Source organism: Tachypleus tridentatus, chromosome 13 (assembly GCF_004210375.1).
Source record: "Tachypleus tridentatus isolate NWPU-2018 chromosome 13, ASM421037v1, whole genome shotgun sequence".
Taxonomy (NCBI): Eukaryota; Metazoa; Arthropoda; class Merostomata; order Xiphosura; family Limulidae; genus Tachypleus; species Tachypleus tridentatus.
The window spans coordinates 22,387,469-22,404,040 of record NC_134837.1 but is presented as its reverse complement, the minus strand read 5'-3'; the positions used below and the strand labels follow the sequence as shown (position 1 = coordinate 22,404,040).

The 16,572-nt window shown below is 32.2% G+C and overlaps 1 protein-coding gene across 1 annotated transcript in view; it reads right to left on the bottom strand.

Annotated features, from left to right (window-relative positions):
- Positions 1-6,703, bottom strand: part of LOC143239386 (cyclin-dependent kinase 7-like) — a 41,106-nt gene extending 34,403 nt beyond the window's left edge. The window contains exons 1-4 of the mRNA XM_076480397.1: positions 6,424-6,703; positions 4,980-5,039; positions 2,648-2,749; positions 2,155-2,223 (exon numbers count right to left, since the gene is read on the bottom strand). Coding sequence (XP_076336512.1) covers positions 2,155-2,223; positions 2,648-2,749; positions 4,980-5,039; positions 6,424-6,486 — 294 coding nt within the window. The 5' untranslated portion in view covers positions 6,487-6,703. The remainder of the gene's footprint in view (positions 1-2,154; positions 2,224-2,647; positions 2,750-4,979; positions 5,040-6,423) is intronic.
- Positions 6,704-16,572: the final 9,869 nt, after the last annotated feature.

The window sequence follows — 16,572 nt, the reverse complement described above, 5'->3', positions numbered from 1 at the left end:
CAGGTGAAACTGGGAATATTAATTGAAAATTTGCACAAATATGAAATATGCAAAAAAAGGAAGTAAATGTGTAATGTTGATTTTATTTCATAATTCTCAACTTTTAATTTCCATGCATGTTTATAAATTTAACTATAGTTAGTGCTACAGTAAAAATACTTAAAATTTAAAGTTTCACTGAAAAAACATTACTTATTCAGAATGTTCTAGAATGTTAGTTATACATGACTGTTTTAATTTTAATGTGAGAGTTATGATTTAATTGGTTTATGTAGTGCAAGTGCTCAAGTTTGTATTTTTAGAAGCAATAATTTACATCAAGTTTGGTTATGAACCATGTCATGTAGTTTAATTTTTGTGATTTTATGTCATGTCAGTGGAAGCTTTCAAGTGTTTCTCATTGTTTTATTTCAGTGTTATTGCATCAAAGTATCTTGTAATGTGTGTGGAATGTTCTAGGCCTCTGTTGAACTACAGATATGCATTCAAAATGTAGAATATAGCTTGAGTTTGTTAAATAAAAAAGTCTAAACTGTGTGATTGTGAGTTTAGTCATAAAGTTCATACAGTGACAATTTTTAAAGTGAAATTATCACTGATGGCACTGTAGTAACAGAGTAAAGAAGAATTATTCTTGTCAATTGTGTTCTGAAGTAATTGAACCAGCCTCTGTAGCCTTTGACAAAAAAAAGAAAAAAGTAAGACATCCCAGAACGATGACAACAACAAAAACTAAGTTAACTGTAACATGACAGAAGAAAACAGAGAGAAAGGAAGACACCAAAACTCATGCAAAACATCTAAAAAAAGGTGAAGCACAGGCAAAGATATTGAGTTAAAGAGAGAGAGAGAGAAGGAAAAAGAGAAAATCCCAAAACTGAAAAAATAAATTCAAATGAAACAGACAGCAAAGAAGTTGAGTAAGTAAAAGACTAAGATTAGTACAATGAGAGAAAAGGAAAAAAGAAAAGATCCCAAAGCTGTTAAAAAAAAAATTCAAGTGAGTATTGCTCACACTATCAGATAGTCTGAAATTCATAAGAATATAACTGAAGATAAAAAACATATGTCCATGTAATCCAAACAACAAAGGGCAAAGTGGAAGTACTTGATCTTTGTTGAGAAAAGATATCCAGAAGCAAAACTAAGCTTTAAATTATTGGCCAAAGATGAAGCAGAAGTAACTGAAAGAACAGAAGCAAGAAGCCATGAATTTTAGATCTGAAATCACAATGAAACCAGTTACCTGGTGCACAATGGTGGAAACATTACTGACTGTTAAGAGTGCTTACAGTAATGAATGAATCCTACTGAGAAGTGTAAGAACCTTGGGAAATGTCAGATATGTGGAAACAAACTTATAATTGAGATGGTACATGAAAACTGCCTTACATTTTGAGTTTTATTGGAGAATGGAAAGTAAAGTTTGATGCTTTATATAACAACACGCAGATCTAGGGCATTCATATAATGGAAAGATGAAAAAAGACATAAAACCTTTGCACTTAGTTAAAACAACAAGACTGAGCACTGGCAACAAAAAAACTGAACAGAAACATATTGGTTTAAATGTGAAATCAATCATGTTTCAAGAGGAAGCCTTGAGCTGTGACGGCAAACAGCTATTGGCAGTGGTCTTCTATATAAATGACCATCCCTAATTGTGATAACCTCCCTCTCCAAATGACATTTTATAATCCACAAGTACACTGCCTATAAAATAGCAAATATGTTGTTAAAATAGCTACTACAAAACTACATAGTTACTGAAAACAGATAATGTAAATGAGAGTCAAACTGGAAGATATGCAAATTTTAAAAAGTCCAGATATGTCTGACATTACAGTGCTTAATTAATAACCTGTATAGCAAAGAAGATTCTGCCAAATGTTTATTTCATTCCATAACACAGGTCATTTGAATAATAATGTTCCTAACTGATATTTATAAAAATGTCACCTCAAAGTGTCTATACACTGATTAGCATTACTAATTATTATTCTACATTAAATAAATGCTGCTCATACTAACATTCACAAATCTGTTAAACACGAAGTATAGTATAGTATACAGCCAAGATTCATGTACCCATATGCATGCTCACTAGAAGAACCTTTGTAAAACAAAACTATTAACAAGTTATCATTATCTCACCTCTAGGTCAGTATCCATAAAGTCAAATACTAAGGAAACATTAGATCTGTGACCAAATACATCCAGCAACTAAAAAACAACAACAATAAAAATCATGTAAATGTATTCTGACCTAATTCTTCATTCAGTACTACATTAAATAATGTTTAAGTTATGAACTCACATGCAATTCTTTCAGTGACATAAAATGTCAAGTATCAGTGCATAAAATACATATTATGTAACTGTTTTGTTTTTCAATTATCCAAATCAAGAATAATGACACAACTGAAAGCTTTTCAAGACAGTTAACTGATTTACCTAATAAAAAAAACCTTTACAAGATGTAACCAAATGGCAAGATAATCTTGCATACATATATCAATAAATATATTACTTTTATTTAAAAAATGATAAACAGCTTAATAAAACAACAATGCTTATTTATTTACTCAGGATAAGGTGCCTATTACAAAATCATACTCAAGTTTCAACTACATTTTGAAATACCAACCCCTATGATATTTTTATGTGACAATTCTTGCAAGAGTTTAATTTCTCTAAGTGCTGTTCTGTTGATTCCATCTTTAGCTTCAGCTCGAGAACCAAGTTTAATCTAGATATAAACATAAAACAAAATTTATTGGTAATCAGTAACCTTTTTTTTCCTGCAAGGAAATGATTTTTTTATAAAAGTGATCTAACTTCCTAGAACAATGATAAAAAAGTAACTTTTAATTCAAAAATTAATAGACAGTCACAAGGAGAAAAATGTTGTCAGTATATTAATGTTGAATAAAATTCAGGAAACAATAATAATAAAGAAAAGCTAAACACATACGTATATATACCTGGGTTTGTGGAAATGTTGATCTGTAAGATTTTCTTCTGTTGACGTAAAGGTTACATTTCATAAGTAAATATATTTCATTTCACAAATATGTTTTAAATTAATATTTTTATCTTACAGTGAAATTCCATAAGATGGTTACCTCTACCACAACATACTTCTGATTACAGGATCTTAACAATACAAGAGTATTTAATACAAAAAACTTAAAAATACCAGAAACTATTTCAATTAATATTACTAATTACTGCCAGGGTCCTCTTTGTACTTCACAATGAAAATGAGTTCTTTACCAAAATTTCTGGTCAGTTCTCCACAATGAGTTTTGTAACAGACATAAGCTAGTGTTCTCCATATGGTGCAATGTTCAAACCTAAAACAGTATTTTGCATGGTTGCCTAAATATTGAAAAAAAACCTGCTTTTGTTAATCTTGTGCTCAGATTAATGGTCAATACTGTACAATCTATTTAATTTATTTACATGGCAGGAAGCAACAAATTAAATCTTCAAGATGGTGTAAAAAGGTGAGTAGATATTTCTTGAAAGGAAATTATTTTCAGCAGGATATCTCATTACCCTAGACATCCTGTGATATATGTGTATATATAAAAGGAGGATAAATAAATATGTATACACCTGTGGTACCATACAGGGATGTAGATTTTTTACACCCGATGGGAGGGATGATTTTTGCAACCACTTATGTGGACTGTTCAATTTGCAAATTGGTAATCTCTGAACCTGAAAACATGCAGTCACAAAGTAATCTTGTTGCCACAATACTTGCATGTATACTTAAGCCTACTGACTGATACTTACGAACTATCGCTTAGATAGAAAAGCTTAAAAGCACAACTATATTAAAGATGTACATTTTGGCTACCGAAAAAGCCTACATCTAGGCCTAATTATGTAATTCAATTGGTAAAAACATGAGAATTACAAGAACAAACACACAATTTGTAGGCCTGTGATGCAATAAAACAATTCTACAGACCAAACTGTAGGGGGGATGATAGTATGCACCATACCCCCCACCTAAAATGAAGGGGTTGTAAATTTTAGTCCACTTAAATAAAGTTTTACTTTTTTAAACACTTCTAAAGCAAAGTATCCTTAACACTTTTTTTTTTATATATATATAACACTCTCTTGACCAGCCACACTGTACCAGAAATTGGACACACAACAGTACATGGAAAAATATGCTAAACATATCCTAAGAGCCCAGATGACCATCATGACATTATTCATTTGATTATGTCACCATTCCCAATCTGCTCCTGAAGAAGAAGAAAGGTCCACTTTTTAAAAACTCCCAGGTTATGAGTTTTTATCATTTCGTATTAAAACAATGAATGCTGAATGACTTCAGTACTCACTTCAACAAACATTAACAATGACATACCTCAAAAAGGCAAATGCAGAAGAAAAAATACAAACAAAACAATTTAACATATTTTCAATAAAGTATGAAATGTGAAATGAGCATTATAGAAATGTATGGTTTGTGACAAGAACATGTCTCAATAAGAAAAAATTAACAGTTATATATACACATTTGTTTGTGTGTGTTCCAGTAACAAAGGTGCTGGCAAACACAAATATGACAATAAATATTTAATGTATTTCAACCATAGGTTTACACTGAACATATAAATGGAAACTGAAACTAAAAAATAAAACTTAAAAAACAAGAATAGTTATGAGTGTTCAAACCATACATCAGATACAAACTATAATGTTTAGTTCTTTTCCTACACTCAGAAAATTATACTTTTCCTTAATGATCTTATTTTGGTGTAAACTAATGAAAAATTAATTTTTCTCTTGTTAAATCAATTTAAAACTTCAAAAACCTTAATCGTGAAACATGCAGTATAGCCTGACAAAAATCTGAAAAGAGAATTGAAAGGAATATATGATTTAACTTAGATGTAGTTATATTAATTATTTTATATTTTAAATACACTATATACAGCTTTCTTATTTACCTTTTTCACTGCAACTATACATTCTGTTTCAATGTCTTTGGCTTTGTACACTGTAGCAAACTAGAAAAAAAAAGAACTTTTATCTTGATCACAAGTAATATGCTATCCTAAATAACTTAAATATTAAAAAGAAATATGACACCCAATATTGTATTTGATTCATCATTTGTGACCTGTTAAAAAGTAGCTTATGTGAGCTGGAAGGTTTTTATTCTAACATTAATTCACCATTTTTAAGACTGAAATCATGATGTAGTAAGAAGGGAGATGGAAAACGTGTATGCTTACTTCAAATCAATGTATACAGAATGATCTTCAGATGCTATTCTGTAATATTAATACAAGTGTCATCTCACTACTTATTTTATGTTTAATATTCTGAAATATGTGAATACTCATAAGTAATTTATAACTATAAAAGTAATCGACTATAATTTGTGTTCTGTATGAATGGTAACTAAAAATGGCAAAAAAGATGTACAAGAAACACAGTACGAATAGATTTTAAACTAACTAAAAAGGACACAATTTGTTTGAAAATAATTAGATATCGTAATACCATAAAAATCAGGGTTAGAGACTTTTACATCTGTAACTTACACTGGCACTGTATATGATGGCTAAAATATGAATACAATGAGATTTAAAATGAGCATTACACATCCGTATTTGAAAATGGGAAAAACATTTTCATAAATTCTTTTTGTGAATAAATTCAAGAGACAGCTCAACTAGAGGACATAATAATAACAAAATAAATATGAAAAACTAGTATAGTTTAAGAATCCTAGTATTATTAATTAGCATTTAAATTATTATTTGTATACAATATAGTATTCATTAAATCTTTTGTTCCCATTGAAATTGTAACATAAGACAAAAACTTGAATGATTTGTCACTTTTTGATTGAATACTTCACTCTGTAAAATTATTTTCAATTACTTTTTAATAAATATTTTAAAAAGCAATTCTGAATACGTAAATATAATTTATTTCCTTATGAAATTAAGCTGCCGTTTGGACTTGTAATAAATATAGTGAGCAGCCTTAGAAATTGTACAAAGCATGTTTTAGAAAAAACAAGAGTTGTACATGAAAAAATTACAAAAATTAAACCTTCCACTAATAATTAACTAGTTAAATATGGGCACTGATTCGATTAGAAAGATTTAAAAATTATAAGACCAAATTTTAAGCTACATGTCACTGCAAAGATGTTCTTCTCAAGAACACAAGCCATAACTATAAAACGTTCATTTAATTAAAGTATTGTCCTTTTCGTATATTGAGCTTCTCGGTTTTAAACAGCCCCACAAATCACCTTTCTATTCTCAATAGATGTCTAGGTTGATTGACACCGGTCATAATTTGTTGCTGTTGTTGTAAGAGAGCATTAATTCAAATAATTGTTCAACTTTCTAACTTGAAAAAGAGTTAACTTACCTGACCCTCGCCCAGAAATTCAATTTTTTCATATCTCTTCAATTTATCTTCCGTAACAGACATCTTAAAGTGAAGTTGTAGAGAAAAAGCTGCACTTATTAAAAGTGTGAGAAACTACACTGTCAACAGATGTACTTTTTTTCTTTTACTTTAAAAATAACCCTCATTTTCAACATCACAAATTGTTACTTCCTTAAGTTTGAGCATTGTTAGCTTCTGCTTTCTTATTCCGATGAGTCGCTAGGAAAAGCAAAATGTGGCAAAAAATAAAAATAAAAAACATTTATAGAATATATTAAAATCAAAATAAGATACCAAATTATTTTTTATATTTTATTATCTGTTGAATTAATGTTAAAAAATATTGATTAGTGAAACCTTTTATTTACAAAATTCACTATTGAAAGATGTCATTCCTGTTAAATAATATCCATAACGTGTTTTCTGGATTGTAATCAGTGATGACGAGAAACCCACTTGTTGATAAAATTTATATGCAAAAACGGCTCGTTTGGGCTGAGAAAACACTTCTATGTAAAAGTGTTTTCTCAGCCCAAACGAGCCGTTTTTGCATATAAATTTTCTGGATTGGTATTTGGGAGATTTGTGCGTCCTGGAAGGGTTAAGTTCATAGCGGATCTATTCCTCCCAATATTCATGATGTTTAAGTGTTTATTTATTGAATGAATTCCGTGCAAAAATACCCGAGGTTTGCCTGCGCTAACCATCCCTCATTTAGAGTTGTAGGCTAAAGAAAAAGCAATTAGTCAACATCACCTACTGCCAACTCTTGCCCCTAGTGACACAATATCTGCGGACTTGTAACGATAGAAACCAGGTTTCAGTACAATGATAAGCAGATCACAAATAGTCAATTGTGTACCTTTGTGCATAACTACAAACAATACTAACAAATGGGGTTGAAAATCATCACTTTATATCGCCCAAACGGCTAAAAGGGCGAGCATGTTTGGTAAAGGTTCTCGAACTCGCGGTCAGTTCATTGCGACCCGAGCAATCTCAGCATCAGGTCATGCTAGGTTACTTTAAAACGCAAAACCAACATAAATATATACAATTATTCACGTACTTTAGATATACAAATAAGAGCTCTTTATGATAAAAATTAAAAAAATGTGTGTTTCCAAAGTCGTTTGCCCTCTAAGGAGGATAAAACCTTTTCATCCAGTATCTTCGAAAATCAGACATTCTAAGATAAAAACATATTTCTGAAGCCAAACTCACACGTACATAAGTTAAATTCATATAGTAGGGACTCATTAAAAAAAGGAGGGGTTGCAAATCTCCAAGAGCGATTGTTTACTTATTAGTGTGCAAAATACTTATCACCCTTCAACAACAATAAGAAGTGTGGTGTTGGTGACAATTCGGTTTTTGAATATACCCTACATTTTTATGTCCTTGCAATGATATAATTTCTATTCTGAATTCATCATTTGTTCTGTGTTTGCACAGTTTTCACATAACAGGTGGCTGAGAACGCCATTAATTTCGTTCTAGCTGTCTTCGCTTCTTTGTTCTCTAGTACATAATACTTGCTGTGCCCCTGAGGGGATATTGCTGCACTAGTACCTCACGTTGTGTAAGGTCGCCTACAACGTCCTTCATCTGTTAACGCGATGAGTATAGGTCATGGGTTCACAAATCTTGAAATGAAAATGACAGACATGTGAATAACACTAGTTGCTCTGCATAAATGCGACATTTCTTGTGAATTAAGGAATGTTGGGTTTAAACAGTTTGAAAAAGGGTCTCGAAGAAACAGAAGCAAAGAGAATCTAATTGAAAAACGATTTATTGTAAATAAAAGCAAATATACACACTATATTTGTGTTTAGTGTTATAATAATGATTTTGCCTTTTATTTTGTGCCTGATCTTAATCTTCCATTTAACAATATGGATCTCTCTTAGGAAAATATTTAGCATTACTTCTTATAAAATATCTGGAATGCATCTCCAGCTATTAATCTGACCTATTACACGGCTATAAGGCTAACTCAGTTTTATTTTATTAATTCCACAGAGTGGATTCTTGGAAGAAACTTTGGTGCCATGACTGTAGAATATCATATAATATAACTTAATGCATCTGTTAAAGTGTGCACTACTCTTTACTCCAAATTTTGTGTGATTAACTTTAGAAAAGGCTTCATAATTGAAACGAAATAGTATTTTTCAAAACAAAGAGGAAGAATCAATTATTAATGGGAATGGTTGTCTGAGAGGGTTGTTTGAGTCTTTAAGAGTCCTCTTTAGAGTATTGAACTTTTGCAAATACTGTAAAAGTCATTATTTCTGTTTTGCTACAACTATTGACTTAGAAAGAAGAGCTGTTGATATCTGGTACATGCAGAATGCTTTACCATGTTCTACCCTGTGGATCAACCTCAGTGTGAGGGAAAACATGGATGACTAAGGATTTTTGTAGTGGTGTGGCCTCTTATCAGTCTCAGACTTTGTAGGGCAACCTGTATAAGACTACCAGATGTATACCAACCAAAGTTATACAACCACAGCTTTGGTTGAAGCCACCCAAGAAAATTAGAAAGAGACTGGATATGGTGTTGGAGGGCATTTGCCAACCACAGCTATCCCATCAGCAGGCTAAGCAGCAGACACTGAATGGGGAAATGATGAGCTTTCCTGAGTCAGATGGCATAATGATGAAATACCCAAGGATAACAGAGGCTAAACAGAACAGATGGATAAGCTGCTGACCCAGCCTCATCATTCTAAGATCTTAGAACAGGGGCCTGTTGCTCATTAGAGTTTCAGTAACCTTAAGAGCCCCTACGATGCTATGGTCACATTGTTGAAGACATCACAATCAGGTTGAAAGTCAGGAAAGTGTATTTCCTTGTGATAAAGATTACTATGAGTCAGGCAAAACAGATCATTCTACTTACATTTAAAGATAGAGTAATAAAGGATTTGGGTTATTTCCTGAAATATATTAGACAAATAACTGCTTTTAATGGAAGGACTCTGCAGCAGGTTGTAAGACTGCAAGAGAACCATTACTGAGTTGCATCAAAGGTTTAACCCAAAGGAAAACAGAACAATTCATTAAGCCAAATCCAAATTCTAAGAGATGGATACTAAAGAAAACCTGAATGCTTATATAGATTATCTTTGCCATATGCATGTAAGGTTTACCCAACAATAGCCTCAGCAAATTATAAGAATATCCATATTGATAAGTTTCAGATATGGTTCAGCATCTCTTGGGTATGAGAGATTTTTAAGTCCTTACTTAAGCATTTTCTGTCATGCCACAGTGCGAAGTTAAAATGTTGAGCTGGTTGCAAGAGAGTAAGAAACCTGGGCAACAGCTGCAGTGATTTTACCTCATTCAGATTACCATATCCAGGCAGTTATGTCATGTGGGCTTGTATCCATTCAAGCTTGATCAAACACCCACACTTCCCAACATTTTGATGCAACCACAGCGGTATTCGGTGAGCAAATAGTGCTGTCCCTGTCCTCACATGGTTTACTTGTTACAACTTATGAAGTCAATGCTACGACACATGAAGCTTGGGCTGTTATCTGTAAGAAATAGGATAAAATCCCACTGTTGTTTTCAGTTGTGGGTAACTTGTTATTCAGCTGCATGCTTGAACGGTTATTAGCATGATAACCAAAGTGAAAGCTACTTATAAGTACTAGTGCTTATGATAGGGTTGTATCCATTAAACCACATCCAAAAATAAGCATATCGATACCACCGCATCTGATATCTTTAGTTCAGGAATGTGCAGACAATGAAGATTCAATACAATGGCAGCAACTTAGTGACTTGTATGATAAATATTCTAAAGTATTTATTAGACCAGTTGGATTAAACAGTCATCACATAATGCAGGTGATGCACCTGCTGCAAAGAATTCTCTGAAGCACAAAGAATGTAGTCAGTGGTGAAGTATATGAGATATTAAAGATGGAATTATACAGTCTTTAAAGAATGCTTGGTCATTTCCAATTATAATTGACTGGAAGAACGAAGGTATACCCAAGTTCTGTTCTGATTTTGGTAGGGAATACATAGTAATTCATATTGACAGCTTTTCATTATTATAAACAGATAAAGTTTCTATGAGTTGGAAAGAGCACATTGGTTCAATACGTTAGGCAAGGCATCCAGATATTAAAAAAGTTTAAGTGGATGACAAAAGTAATAATAAGACTGCTTTTAGCATGAGAGGTAATTTCTATGAGTTTTGTTAAGCTTGTGTAATGTGCCAAACACTTTTGACAAGCTAATTCAGTTTACAGCACTGCAAAATTAGGGATGGCTAGCAAAAACAAACAATGCAAGGAACGAAGTGAGTGATCCATGCTGATAATGTCTTGATGTTTAATTGTATGTTCAAAGATGTGGTTGACAACCTGCAAATGAGATTCCAGTAAATAAATAGTAGGTATGAAACTGAAACCAGGAAAGTGTGTGTTCACGCGTATGAAAGCAGAATTTCGTGGTCATATTTTAAAGAATGAATCTCTATAAATCCTGTTAAAATAGTAGTAGTACAAGGTTAGCCTCAGCCTGTGACCAAGTATTAAGTTTGTAGCTTTATTGAATTTTTCTAGTATTTCTTATAGTTTATGACCAGCTTTACCAAGATTGATTCACAATTATTGGCTCTTAATAAGGAAGAGTTATGCTTCAGACAGCTCTACGACTGTGAGAAAGTATTCTGGTTCTGAAATCTGCTTTATTAGAAGCTACAGTGTTGGAATATCCATGACAGAATTATGAATTTCTTCTAGATACCAAAATAAGTTATAATGGAATCAAAATATTATTATTGCAGTTGCAAGATAGATCAGCAGAGTAAGAATTACAGTTGTGTATGACAACTATACACTAGTGGATTATGAATACAGATACTGTGTGATGTAAATAGAGCTGTTTGTAGTTGTTCTCTTCCTAAAACATCTTCACCACTTCTTGCACGGTATAAAATTCACACATGTCTCTGAGATAGTTGATAAAATTAAAAAATACAAATAGGTGACAGAATGCTGGATAACACTGTTGCAGGAATATGATTTAAGTTAATCATGCATTATCAACTGGATCTGCAACACAGATGAACTGCTCACTCTATGGTGATAACTTATACACTTGTTGAATGCCTTGATTCAGAATATCATGCAGGACTTGAGAGCAGTTTTGCTATAATGACAACAAATTGAACAGTAGAAGATTCCAACAGTGGATGGATGTATTGTTAAATGCTGAGGGAACTATGGGAAGAGCATTTGAAAACCTAGTAAAATTGTGAATCATTCTTACATTGCAACAAAGTAAATCACAATTGGATGAGATAGTAAACACTCATGAAACCTATGGAACACTTGTATGAACAGTTACTAGTATAGTTCTCAGTTTGTGTTACAACTAGTAGTTCCCAGAGCTTTTAGGCACAAGATTCTCTCGGCTTTGCATAGCACAAAGATTGGAAAACATTACATGAACATATGATAAAGTCTGACAGCAGTTTTAATGGCTACATTTGAGTGTAGACATTCTTCATCTGTGTAAATACTATCCAATGTGTAACACCAAGAGAAACAGTCAGCCAGGAATTGTTGGTTTTCATCTGAAGAGAATAACTATGAATATTGCTGATCCACTCCAATATATGAAACGAGGTCTCCTGTATATACTTGCAGTTGTTAACTACTTTATTAAGTGGCTAAGACTTATCCATTGGCTGATAAATTTGCACAGGTCATGTATGATGTGCAGATGAAGCACTGGAAAGCCGGGGTTGGAGTACCTGAAGGGATTCACACCATTCAGTATGCTAACTCTATGAATCAACTATTATTTGAACTGGGTAAAGTTTAGCTGTGTCAAAGGCACTGTCTTTAACTTATTGCACCAGTCTGATGGTTTAGTGGAATGGATGATACAGACTATCAAGCATAGGTTTTCTATTTTTGTTAACCCTGACCAAACACAAGGAGACAAATATTTACCTTACATCACAATAGTTATAGGTTATTTGCTAAACACACTCATGTTTGGCCATGATGATATTGAGTGGTTAATGTCTGTATTAGTATATGTGTTTAACTTCACATATGAACAGCTCGGAAAGGCTCCATGTGATCAAAGAGGAGATTAGGTGTGACTTTTTTATGTGTCTGCAGCACAGAGGCCTATTAGCTTTTGCTGGATAAAGCCTCATATTGTGTTCTAATGAGTCAATCCATTAATACATGAGTAATAGCTGTATTTATATGATCTCAAAAAGAAGGTATTTAATTTAGATAAGGAGGAAAAACATGATTACCAGTCTTTAAGGCATTATTTGAAAATTTCTTGAACTATTATTTCCTTTAATACTTATGAGATAATGTTTTCATTTCTCCATTGAAATATATGGCAGTTAGTAAAATTTTAATGGTAGGATAAGAGTAATGGATATACTCACTGCACTGTTATCTGAGAAAAAAATGTTTTAACTATTGTTTGCCAAAAAGAGCATTGTATAATATTTTGACTGAATCAAACTGTAATGTTTATGAGTAGGTGAAATTATCAATAGTTTATGATATTTACAGACAGTAATTTACATACATAACAAATATAAAATTGGTTTCTTTTCTTGGTTGTCTGATGTCAACATATTTCCACTGCTATGTATAGACTCAATGAAAAATTTCAGACTCAACACTATACACTTAGCATATGAATAGTGGATGAGAAAAGCAGGCCAAGTTCTATTTTCACTATCAGATATAGGACCATATGAATTATTTTCATATAATTCAGACTGCACAACACCAAATTCTTCCAAATGTTTCATAAAAGACTATATATCTTGCAGCAAAAATAATTCTATTACCTGATCTAACTTGTATTTCAGCATATACAGAAGTTTGAAAAGTGCACACCTGTGTTTATCTAAGTGGAGGTTTTTGTCCATGTTTTAAGAGACTTCAGTGTTTACATTTATCTTCTAAAGACTTTATCACATAGTAGTTCTGACCCATAAATAGAAAGGAAGTCAGTCACATTTATATCACTGATACTGCCTGATTACCTCTTGTTGACTGTGCAATTCTTTCATGTTTTACTAGAGCTGACACACATGTTAGACATATTGAATGTAAAAATGAACTCCTAATCATTGAAGCATATTCCAGTTAGGGCATCACTATCAATTTATCATTGGCAGGATTATTTATTCATCTGAGGTTGTAGCACCTGAGCATGCTATCACAGATGCTAGATGTTATGGAACAATTATATCTGTATATTTTTGTCAGACATCAAATGAAGCCAAGTGTTATCACTTAACTTCTGACAGTACCTTTCTGGATGAAAATTTACAGTTAGGATGAGCCACATATTATTGAAATAATTTAGAGTTTTAATAGATTTAGAAAGTGTAAATGCTAATTTGTTAAACACACTTGAAGAGCACCAATATATTATCAAAACCTGTATTGGTGAGCAACATGATGCGTTATCCCTATGGGTATGCAATAAGTAATAAAGATATGGAGAGTACACATATTTATTGTAAGCATACAAATTCATTAAATTGATAGCACTTGTGCATATAGTCTTTGCCAAAATGTTTCCATACCATTCCAGACTAAGTTTATTGACTACATGCATGGAATAGTTATTGAGTAAATGCCCAAGCAGTATCAGAGAAGGTAACATATGATCAGACAAATATGTGCAAGTTGTTATTCTAGTTTGAATAGTTTGTTTTGATCAGTTGTTTGTAAAAATACACAAACACACCTATTTTCTATAAAAGTGTGTGCTTTTGTTATAATCTTTTTCAAAACACATCAAGTGACAAGACATAACTCTGTACCCAGTATAGAGTTGTACCTCATCACATACCATAAGTTATAGGGTGTCAAATTGTTTGATTATCCAGAAATGATATGAAGCAAAAGTGCATTGCCAAAACAGAATGCTACTCCAATGTACTATACCCAGAATCCTGAAATGTTGTTGGACGACAGGAAATGTTGTTCCAGAGAAGTCTACATTGTTAATGATGTTGATAAAACCTCTCTCATTATACAAATTACACATGAAGATGTTTATTATAACATTTCTCACTTTGACAGTGTTAAGTGTATTTGTATTTAATATTGATAATAATGATATTACTTATTGCAAAATATGGAAAAATTTGGGCCAAGACTGTACAGAAGCAAATAGCTTTATCACAAAAATTATTTTAGGAATGTGTAAATAAGACAACTTTTGTATCATGTCATCATAATCCAGAAAGAAGGAGCATTCAGTATCCATACTGTATGTATATATAAACTTAGGACAGGCAGCTCTCTATTAGCTGTTGATCAAGAAACCTCAACAGTTAAACATGTTTATACAGTATGATTAACTGTTGCCACTGGAAAGAAACATAAATCATGGAATATTAGTAAAATTGTTGTAAAAAAAAGGGTAATAAAATTGTAAAATTCTTGAGATTCTCTTTCATAAATTCATGAATTTTGGGAACTTCATCATCATACAGGTTTTTGGGATCATGATTGCAACTTTTAACTGCAATGGCCATATTGATAGTTTTTATTTGTGGATATTTCTAATTCTGCTGGATTAAAAACTCAGTTTCAGCAATTCCATGATGAATTGTTTTTGGTATTCAAAAAATCAAAACTTTCTGTTGAAGTTTCACTTGTATTTTAATGTTTATCTAAAAACTGCTAATTGTGTGATTAATTTTCACTTTCAGATAAAATGTCTTTTTTTTTATTAGTTTCTTTTTTCAAACATTTATAACAATGCAATAATCACTGTCAATGATTTGCTAGTTTCTTTTCTCCAAAAAACAGGTTGTTCTCATTTAACTTCACAATGAGTCTTGTCTCTTTCTTTCAATTAGCCAAAAATTGCTACATTGTGCCTACACACACTAGGTCTGCTAATTTTCAGTTATTGCAAAATATTTGGAAAATGTGAAATTGGTTTAACTGTAGATTACTACAAAGTGCAGAATGTTGAGTTGTGCTTCTTCACAACCCAATGGTTGGCATTTAACTGTAAGGAAGACAGATGCCACATTTACAGGATTTATTTCAGATAAGCTGTATTTTAATTTTTTACTTTGTTTTTCTATGATTTTTCACTTTCCATAAAGTTTGTTTTGCCTTTCTTATTTTACTGTATGTTCTATTTTTGTAAAGAGTGTTCTTACATGAAAACGTTCATGTATATCTGTTATTTTGAGATAGTTTTATAATACATTTATGATTATTAAGTTTGTTTGTTGTTGTGTTTTTTTTAATTTTGCCCAAATCTATATGAATGTTCTGTGCACTAACTGTCTCTAATTTAGCAGCACAAGACTAAAAGGAAGGCAGTCATCACCATCCACTGCCAACTTTTGAGCTACTCTTTTACCAATGAATAGTGGGATTAACAATTAGCCATCCCAACCCCTATGACTGAAAGGGCAAACATGTTTTGTGTGATGAGGATTTAAACTTGTGATCCTCAGAGATTACAAGTCAAGTAGCCCAACCACTTGGCCATGTGCACACAATATATCATAACCAATACCTTGAGTGCTGAGTTTTTTCCTAAGGAATTTGAGAGGACAGCCTTTCAGTGACTGAGTTATTTGGATCCTCGTCTATTCCTATCATTAAGCACTACTGTACTTTAAATATTTGTAACTAAAACTGGTATGACTGGCAGGTTAATGGAATGAGCTATGAGTAAGAGTAGTCATGTGATGCCAACTGAATACATTAATGCACTTTCTACCTTACTAATAAGCTTCTCAATAATAGGTTATTCTAGGAATCAGAAGTGGAGGAGTAGGTTGAATCTGATGAAAACCTGTGTAAAATGTTTTTGACTGAGCTGATAAGAACAAATATGTTTGCATCTGGAATCACATATAAAAACTTGAGTAAAAAAAAATTTGACTGCTTTGATGGCTGGTTGAGAAACCAACATCAGCCCTTTTTATTATTATGCCTGGAATTTTCTGAGTTATCGAGCAAAATATATGAGTCACTGTATGAAAAGTCAGTTTGATATCTACAAGACTGTCAATTAAAAGGAGTTTGAAACATTTATGATTTAATGAGCAAGATTTGAGAGTATGAT